Source organism: Corythoichthys intestinalis, chromosome 7 (assembly GCF_030265065.1).
Source record: "Corythoichthys intestinalis isolate RoL2023-P3 chromosome 7, ASM3026506v1, whole genome shotgun sequence".
In the NCBI taxonomy this organism is placed as follows: Eukaryota; Metazoa; Chordata; class Actinopteri; order Syngnathiformes; family Syngnathidae; genus Corythoichthys; species Corythoichthys intestinalis.
In genome coordinates, this window is record NC_080401.1 from 20,740,347 (window position 1) to 20,750,396 (window position 10,050).

Here is a 10,050-nt window from a genome sequence, read left to right on the forward strand (position 1 = left end):
ATTAACATATGTTTACAAGTTTACATAAGGCTTCATGATGGCCTTAATATCAGGCAATAAGCCATATATAGATATATACTGTATACACACTGCTGGCCAAAAGTATTGGCACCCCTGTAATTCTGTCAGATAATGCTCAATTTCTCCCAGAAAATACAATTACAAATGCTTTGGAAGTAATATCGTCATTCATTTTGCTTGCATAGAAAAAACACTAAAAAAGAAAGAAGACTAAAGAACTTGAGAAGCAAAATTGTGAGGAAGCAGAGTGACCGCCCGGCAAAGATTCTTTTTTTTGGAAGGTGAAAGTCGAAAGTATACAGGAGTGAATTGAGAATTTTCGTCTGTGTGTGTTAATCAGTGACAATGTAAATTGAAAAAACAGTGTCAAGTGTTAGGTTGAATGTGTAATTAGAATTTGATAGGGCTTTTTTTTTGTTGAAAAATGTTTTGGGGGTAATTGTAAATCCTTGGGCTGACAAGAAAACAACCCTGCTTTGTCGTAATTTTTAGAACATTTGGAGTTGGAATGGTGTGAAATTTGTGAAGAGGGTGTAAAATATGGGAGCAGAAGCTTCAAATGTTTTTGCGACAAAAAGGAGCAACAATATACATGTGAGATGCTGTGATTTTGTCAAATTAATCCTACAATTATAATTTGAACGTCAAAGAAAAAAAAATACTTTGCTCTTTTATAATGCATTCATTAATACAGTTACATATTCCTAATTGAATACATGGTTGGCTTGCAATTATCTGGTGGAATTTGCCATTTTTTTGGTAATTGTTCTTTGGAGCTCAAATGAGTTATCTTTCATCAAATTACCTGAGAACTATACAACAAAGAAGTGGTTGCAAGTATATGAGGTGCCTTGGAAAAGAAATCAATTCTCTTGGCCTGTTGCTATGAATTTGCACTAACACACAGTCCATGCAGTGTTATCATCTACCGGGCGAAGGTGTGCACCACAAGTTGGTAGTTGTGGCTTCACTCCTGCGTATTGGAACATTATTGGATCTACAAAGGAGTCCTCGCTGTATATTTTCCACAAATGCGCAACAGAGCAATTTGAAAACATAATAGAATTAGCATCTTGTTTTAATGGCTTTGCTATTCAGTCATTCTGGTCAACCATTTGCAAAAGGAAAAAAAAAAAAAAACTATTTAGTCTCAGTTTGACATGAATACACCAAAGATGTTTGCATGGAGGCTAAATCGCTGCACTGCTGCTGTTAAATTCTCTTCTAAGGGACATTGAAAATCTCATTTTCATGCAAATGGCTCCAGGGAGTCACATTTGCTCCTTGCTTTCCTGTGCAGCCTAAAAGACTCAATAAAAGCCAATGGGCTGAAGAGAACTAGTTGTTGTTGCACAAACAGCATATGTTTTGCTCAGTGTGGCTCCACACGAAGAGTTCTACTTGGGCCTCATCTCATGTTCTCCAACCATATGGGCCATTATGAAGTTTCCTACAATAAAAAGTTTATTTAATGAATATTTGCAAGTAGTATATAAACAAAATACATGAATTGATAGTCACAATGTCACTAGACATTTCAATGGGTACAACTAACGCTAACTAAAGCCTTGTGCACACAGACTCTGAGGTCACAATAAAGGAACACATCATGCGGTATTTCTTCATTATGAAGTACATCAGCAGTTCAATCTTATGGTTACTTCCTAATTGAAGTTGGTGTCCTACCGATTTTATGTCCAAATGAGAGAGTGTGGCTCCCTGTGTTGACCATAAACTAAGCAGTACACACAAAAGGATTTTATATGAAAGTTTAATTTTGTACCAAAGTTCCATTTCAGCATTATCTTTGGTCATTTAATAATTGAACCCTTGCTGACTTTACTCGTTAGGATGGCAAACTGTTTTTAAGTGTCTGCGCACAGTGATACAAAGTAAACTATCCAAGAGTTTTATAATATTTCATACATACCAATATAGAAATTTGTTTTTATTTTCTAAAATGTCTGTACATTTTCCTTGACAAGTAATCTTGTGTAGCATTTCGTAAGGCAGGTGATGAGTGTTTCAGAGTTGACATACAGTAATGGACTAGTAATTTAACCAATGCCATGCCACTATAACGCAATAATGCTGCAGTTGTCTCTGAACACAAAAGTATAGTATTGCAAAGTATAGCATAATTCCTCTATATTTCTTAGCATCCATTTTACACAAATATCTCAGTGCACACCAATAAGCAAAAATGTCACCAAAGAATGAATTCGGAAACAATTAGAGAGGTAGATTATAACCTCTGAGATTTCATTGAGTACTGAATTGCTCTGCCTTTCACAATCCACCACTGGTATAAATATATGTACAAAGATATACTTGTAATTATTTTCAGACAAGGCCTGACATTTGACATTGGTGTAACTACATCTACCTCACAGTCCTGGTTTTTGGGATTGGAATCTGGGACTTAATGAGTGGTGTTTGCATTTTTCCTCGTGCTAGCGTGGGCTTTCATCCACATTCGCCAAACAACATATAAGATTACTGTAATTTGCAGACTATAGAGCACACCTGACTGTAAACCGCATCAGCCAAATTTCACAAAACTTGAGAAAAAAATTCCATATATACATCACACCTAACTACAAGCTGCAGTAGTCCATTTCTTGTTCATATGGGATATTTATTTAGAAATGCTACAGAAACATTTGATTGATCAAAAATATCGTTATTCACCAAACACACCATCAACATGCTGAGCATATGCAGCAGCTTGTCACTTGGTGGAGCCAGATACCACAAGTCCAACTCATGTTTTCTGAGGCAGTATGAACCCTTAAAAATAAATAAATAAAGCACCTAACTTTACAAAAAAGGACACTACAATTACAACGTGTCAAATCTAGCATTTTTTTGTGTGATGAGACAGTCATTAACCAAAAATGTCACGGCTTAGTGGGTGTGTGTGTTTTGCTTTCACACTGTGTACAAATTGGCTCGATTTCCCTGTGTGGACCTGATTTATCCATGTTTATCACCTCCTGTTGCAACATTTACTACATAGTGATTGATGTTGGACATGTGTACCTCGGTCAACAGGTAATCAATAACATGGGCTTTAACAACAAATGGAAGAGGTACTTTATACACTGGTAAACACACTTTTTGTGTGAAGAATGGAACCAAACTAGAGATGTGCAAGCTCATTCTGAAATCTTATTTTATCCCAAGCCATTTATATTTGTATTCACTGATGGTGTAGTCAGGTGGTACATTCACCTGACTTTGGTGCAGGCTCAATGATAGCATGAATGTGAGTATTGTCTGTTTTTATACAGTATGTGCCCGAAATGAAATTAGCCAATGTCACTGTATTTGTCTGAAAATATATTAATTCAAAACAAAATATTTTTCTTCTTTTATCTTTGCTAATGACAAATAGTGAGGTTTAATCCTCTCCTGCACGAAAAAAGGTACTAAATCAACCAGTATATCCTCAATTCTTGGAGAACAAATGTACCTTGTCTTAATGATAATAATAAAAAAAGATAGTTTATTGTTATTGTAGTTGAATGTTGATATTCATGATGGTCTGATCATCCTTGTCAAGATTTCATATTTTCCCTCAGTTGGGTATTATTTTGGTTTTCCTTGACCGTTGAGCAGATTTAGATAAAGGGATATCATCACAGATTTTTTTTTCCACCCCCCCAAAAATTATTATTCTCGTTCACTGTTATGCATTAAAATAATTTAATGTTGACTGTGGTCTTGGAAGCCCTTTGTGATCTTATTGTGATTTAGGTTGATGTTAATCAACTTCACTTGACCCTTGGACTGACTAGAAACCAGTCCAAATTTAGCTGGGATAGGCTGTAACTGCTGCGGGTGAACCTAAACACATTAAGTGCCAACAGGAGAAATAATCTTGTTTAAAAATTTGAGGGGGGAAAATTAATTTCATTTATGAAGTGTAATAGTGGAGAACCCCCCCTTCCCACTCCCCCCCAAAATTCAGTGCCAGAACTGTTTCAGCCAACCAAATGTGAGTATTTCTGATTGTCCGCCTTTTCTTGTGACATCGGTCATACCCAAAATTTCTTATGTAAGCGAGATGGCAAAGTTTGTTTCCATGTAAGTCATCAATAAGTCATATATACAAGCATTTTGGTCTGAAAAAGAACGGTGCATATTTTGTCCTACTCGTGTTGCTGTAGGTTTGTCTATGTTGCCACTTTGGTTTGGTGTGGCTATATGCCGCTCATAATCTGCTGCTATGCTTGGCTACTGTACGCCCATTCGTTTGGTATAGTCTTTTCATACACGGATAACATTATTAATAATAACAAAAATAATAATAATAAAAAACAAAACGATATAAAGTAGAAAACCGTGAAAGTGTGACACAGGGTATGTCTTTCGGCTGTACGACAAAAAGTAAATGCAAGTCCAACACCACTGAACATGCCCTTTCACTTTGCCGAGGGCTTTATTGAAAAGTTGGCTGCACACTAGTATCGTCTACAAAAGCCGCGTTCCCCCTGTTTGGCAGATTTTCTGCCTAACTTTCACAGATGTGGAGGAGAAACATTGAGGTCACCGCCAGCAGAAAAAGAATGAAAAGGGGATGACAGACCAAAAAAAAAAAAAAAAAAAAAAAAAAAAAAAAAAAAAAAAGACCTTGCTTGTTTGCTGGTCTGGTCTTGAGCGTGGATGGAAAAAGAGGAAAAAAATGCAACACCAGAACAGGTGTAGTAACTTATATGTGCACCGAACTTATTTTTGCTTTTTTATAAGTGTGTTCAATGTATATCAGCATTTACGTGCTGTACATAAATAGTATCTGCTAAGATTGTAGCCTATTGTGAATAGTGTAGGAACATCAGAATACTTGTCATTGATATGTAAAAATGTGTAGCTTGGGTATAAACCGACGTAACATCCGTCCCAAAATGGCAGCACATATGAGCTCTATCATTTACTGTCTTTAAATATTTTTTTCTCAATTATCATAGTTCTAAGAAGTTTGTAATTTGCATTTTTAGATTATTTGAGCAACCATTTTTCACATGAGGGTCACGTATACAAAAGCTTCTTATTCTTTTATGTTTTGCAGAAAATGGGTGCTCAAACTCATATTTAGGTTGTAAAAGCAGTAAGTAATGTACTAAGTTCTATGAGATTTATGTTGAATAAAGATGGTATTGTGATAATAAAGAAAACCTTTATTAAAAAAATTGTTTATCTTGCCAACTGTATATTCCAGTGAAACTATTCAAATGGGTCCTCATATTTTGGCAATATAACTAGTTAAGACTGCATTACTGTATGTTGCTGCCATCTACTGGAAAGTATTTTCCATTCCACCACCCAAATTGTGTGCTTGTGTCTCCCTGCACGCTATTAAAAGTCAACTATTGTGTAATTGCTATCACTAAAATGAAAATTGGTGCATGTTTTTGTATTTGTGAAGACTTAAGTGGAGATCATAAATGACCGAGTCATTCAGGAATAACAGAATAACATATTTCAACAACTTAAAAAAAAAAAAAAAAACATTTATAAACAATGTACATATAATGTATAAATTACACTCCACATCTTAGTTCCTCAGCTTATTTTTAGTCAACAATTTATCTTTCATGTATCTGTAAAATCAGAAATATCAAAAAGATGATTAACATGAGTCGATTATTACTCAACTGGTTGTGCTAATAAGTTACATTAAAAAGGTTGCTTGTTTATTGAGTATTGAGGTATCATACAATCAGTGGTTTACAACTTCAAACTGTAGGCATTTGCGTTAAAAGCCTTCAGTTCAAGTAAAAGGAGCCCCACTGAATGTGCTTGTCCAGAGAAGCACAATGATCACTTAGCCTATTTTATAAAGATCTACACTAATTTTCTTATGCTTTACACACCTTTCCAAGGTAACCAAATATAATTCCAAGATCAAAATAGAAGACAGGCTGCATATTTTTCAGTGTTGCTGGCCCACTCTTCCCTTTTACACCACCTAGCAACAGTCCAGTATAACAAATTACTTTTTAAGTTATGCTAAGAAAGCTAATGGAATGAAAAATGAAAAAACAAACTATGCTCAGTTCAGTTAGTGTCAGATTCACTTGAGCTGGAGGAGGAAGAGGAGCTTTCCTTTTTCCTCTTTCTCTGTCTCTTCTTATGTTTCGCGTGCTCCCTTTTGTTCTTCTTACTTTTCTTCTTGTGGCTTTTCAACTTCTTTTTCTTTCTTTGCAACTCATCATCAGATGCAGAGATGGACCTGCTGCGTTTCTTTTTCTTCCTGGTGGCTTGTTCATCACTTGATGGTGAAGAATATCTAAGAATTTAACAAGAGGAGTCAGTGGAATGCAGATCTCTACAAATTCCAAAAAATAATGCCTATGATTTTCCCTTTATGGCTTGGAGAATATTAAAATATTTTATATTAGCGAAAACAAGCACCATGAGAGAAAGATGCCTGCTTAATTTTTGAAGTAGTTTAAGTGAAAATAATGTCCATCACAAAATGTTTGACAACTGGTATAAAACAACAAGAATTCATGTTCATCGTCTTCAGTTAAGTGTTTGCAAAAAAGCATCTTTAGCTTGATGACACCACTCCATAATCTGTGGGGTCACTACCAAACAATTTTTTCTTCTTCCAAAATCGTGAAATAAAATGACAACTTTGTTCAACACTTTGGAAATAATGTACCTCTTTCTTGATTTTTTTTCTTTGTTCTTTTTCTGCTTGTGCCTCTCTTTTGTGTGGTCATCATCAGAAGTGTCTTAACACACAGAAAGTCAGACAGATACAAAGTTACCAATGTTAGTTGTTGTATTTTAGGATGCTGTACGTCTGTACTCATACTCGGACTCTGCTTGTCATGTTATATTTAAGTGAAATGAGTGGCAACAACTGCTAGAGAATAATGCAGTGTTACTATTTTAAAATATTCTCCGTAAAAAGAGTTATATTTAACTAAAACTATAAGTATTTTTGCTTTCTAGGAAAAAAAAGTGGTAATAATTAATCTCTAATCTCACGTAGGATAACTTCTTGTGTATAATACACAGAAGCAAAATATTCCTTCAAAAGCTGATTTTGCTTTGCCTTCATGTAAAATACACTAGCGCAAGGTGTAGACATACAAGTTTAACTGTTAAAACACACATCACAATGGTTCCTTCCGAAAACCTCAAATTTTGCCAAAAGTAGCCACAATTTCACTCTTTCCCCCCCCCAGAAACTTCATTTCTTGGCTTCATCAATGGTTTGCCTATCAAGGGTCCTAAATCTCAATAAATCTTAGCACTTGTGATGTATATTTTGAGCAACAACTACAACAAACATTTAAAGTTTAATAATTTAGAATTACATTATTAAATAAAACAAAATATTTTTTACGTTAATTAAATACGTGTTATTTTTCAAGGCCATCAGAGGGTGAAACAGCCAGCTGCTCTGGAGCCACTGGTTGCAGATACCTGCTCTAGATCATGTGCCAATCTTTTTTTGTAATTTCTCTTGGGTGCACCCTCAATTTCTTGTAATTAAAAAAAAATGGTTTTGGTGGTAGTGGTGGTTTGTATTTGAGCAGTTTTGGTAGTATTTATGAGCAGACCCAATAAAAACTATTAGCTATACAACCAACTGATTGCTGCCATCTTCATGAGACCATTTGTTGTTGTCGTGTTATGGATGTGATGTCTTACCTCGACGACTTTGTCCACTTCGACCCAAGACTTCCTCTTCACTCTCCTCTGTGCTAGTGCTACTTACATCCAGAACAATGTCTTTCTGTGGATCAACTCTCACAAAATTTCTGCACTCAAATGTCAAGTGGCCAGCTAAAAAAACGAAAGAAAAAAAAATAAATAAATGAACGATTTAGACAACCATTCCATAAAGTAAGAGAATGTAGTGGACAACAACTGAATAGGTAAGACATTGTTATTTATTGGACACCCCCCACCTCCAATCAAAAACAAAGAAGTTGGTTTTAGCTTCAGTTTTACTGACACGATCAACCAAACTTTATGTCATACAGACAGAAGGGATACAGTCTAAAAGAGACGAAGCAAATATAGATCGAACGCATACTTACGATATCCGCATTTCTTGCATCCAGCTCTAATATTGTCCTTATTCGGGCCTGTATAATAAGAAAGAATAGAAATAACTTAGTCTGTGACAACAAAATGTTGCAGTTGGGCAGCGAAACAGTTCTGATTTGTTGCATGGATAAGTGAAATACATCCGGAAATAAGAAATAGATGGTACTTTTCAAAACCTTACTAAGGTACTTGACTCTGTGTTAAGGCTAGTATAAGCTAGCAACGTTTGTCAAGCCTGACAAAATATAGGAGTACATTAGATAACTGTATGGTCACTTATAAAGATAAAGCTTCTAAATTAAACAATAAACATACCAGGAACCGCCATTTTCGTTGTTTAGACAGAGCAGATTTAATTTTTAAAGCGCGAAAACAACCATCCCAATGGTCTGTGTTCTCACTCTAAATAGAACCGGGTAGAAATATTAGTTCCCATTACCTGTGTTCCGCCTTATGTGTGTCTCTCGATTTACTTGGACGCCCAATGGAAACGAGATGATGTAAATACAAATACAGGAAATCTACCATTAGCATTCTTATACTTTTCAACTCATTATTTTTTTTCACAGTACTGTACAGTAATTTCTATTGCACTGTTGTAATTATCTACAGTAAAATAAATAAATAAACAAAAATTAACGACAAAGAAAGGCAAAAAGTCAAAGGCGTAATACATCTTCCTACCACGAGATGTCGCAATTTAAGCATTTTGTAATCACGTGTACCTAGAGTCTCACCAGATTTCTTGAGGCTGGAGGTTGATCGGGTCACAGGTAACTTGTGTTGAGAATTTACTGCTGTCTTCTCTGAAGAAATGACCAACAATTAAGGCCATTATAAACTCAGGTTTATTCCCGCACGCTACGTGTTCAATTCAAAACAGCCGTACTACAACAAAACAAGTTGGAACTGATATTCACATAGGAAAAAAAAATACACAACATACAATTTTAAATATAAATAAATACTGTATCACATATGTTAAACATAAATGCATTAAAAAATGAACAATATCCCATATAAATAAAATAAATTGAAATGAGCCAAAAAGTCAAGTTAAATAATAGGAATAATTTACAAATCATGCTTACAAAAGTCTTGTTTGACCTGAGACAAAACGTTTTCACTAAAGTACTGTCTGCAAACTACATTTACTGTACAGTCACATTTCACAGCAATGGTTACGCTTGCATTATCTAATGACAACTACAATTCCACCAACTAGTCTACCTTTTAAGCAGTGGGGAACTTTCAAGGTCTTCTACGCCTTCAGAGAAGACAATAATAATGAACTAATATATCTATTAAAAAATATATATATATATATCAATTTCATTAAGTACATAAACACATTTCCTCCTCTCTGTCATTTATTCATGTCTATTGTCAAGTTCACATCAGCAACTAAAAGAGTAATTATTGTGGTGTATTTTCACTGGAGCATGTCGAGGTTCCTCTCTGGGCAGTCCCTAGACGGGGTTGATGGAGAAATTAAGAGTACAAGATTGTTCTGGTTGAACAAGTGAGAGATTTTTTTCACTCAGAAATCATGTGTCTCCTTATTAAATCAGCTGTATGGCTCTGGGGCCGGGGTCCTCAATTAGCGTACCTCGGTCCACGACCGGACCACAGCACACCTCTCTGCGGACCCAGAGCAAATGGCACTTTTCATTAATTTTTATTTATTTTTAAAAGCACTATTATTCTATCGCTGAATTCTGTTTCATTTTTTGTCAAATGTCTACATACAACGATACGCTGATTGGCTGAGAGAACGTGCATGGATGTGCTGATTGGCTGAGAGAGCGTGCATGGATGCGCTGATTGGCTGAGAGAGCCTGCATGTGACTAGCTAGAGTGGAGGGACAGCAGTAGTATGAAAACGAGTCACACCCGGACCATTGCAATCCCAGTAGAAGACCGGATCTTACAAAGTGGCATGCTCAAAGTTGACCA

At 35.6% G+C, this 10,050-nt stretch overlaps 1 protein-coding gene across 1 annotated transcript; it reads right to left on the bottom strand.

The window, feature by feature from the left end:
* Positions 1–4,643: 4,643 nt before the first annotated feature.
* Positions 4,644–8,528, bottom strand: srek1ip1 (SREK1-interacting protein 1). The gene is made up of 5 exons (XM_057841542.1): positions 8,410–8,528; positions 8,085–8,132; positions 7,693–7,827; positions 6,692–6,764; positions 4,644–6,313 (listed from the first exon to the last, which is right to left on the bottom strand). The coding sequence occupies exons 1-5, from the start codon at positions 8,420–8,422 to the stop codon at positions 6,082–6,084; spliced, it is 501 nt and encodes a 166-aa protein (XP_057697525.1). The 5' UTR covers positions 8,423–8,528; the 3' UTR covers positions 4,644–6,081.
* Between the last annotated feature and the right edge of the window lie 1,522 nt (positions 8,529–10,050).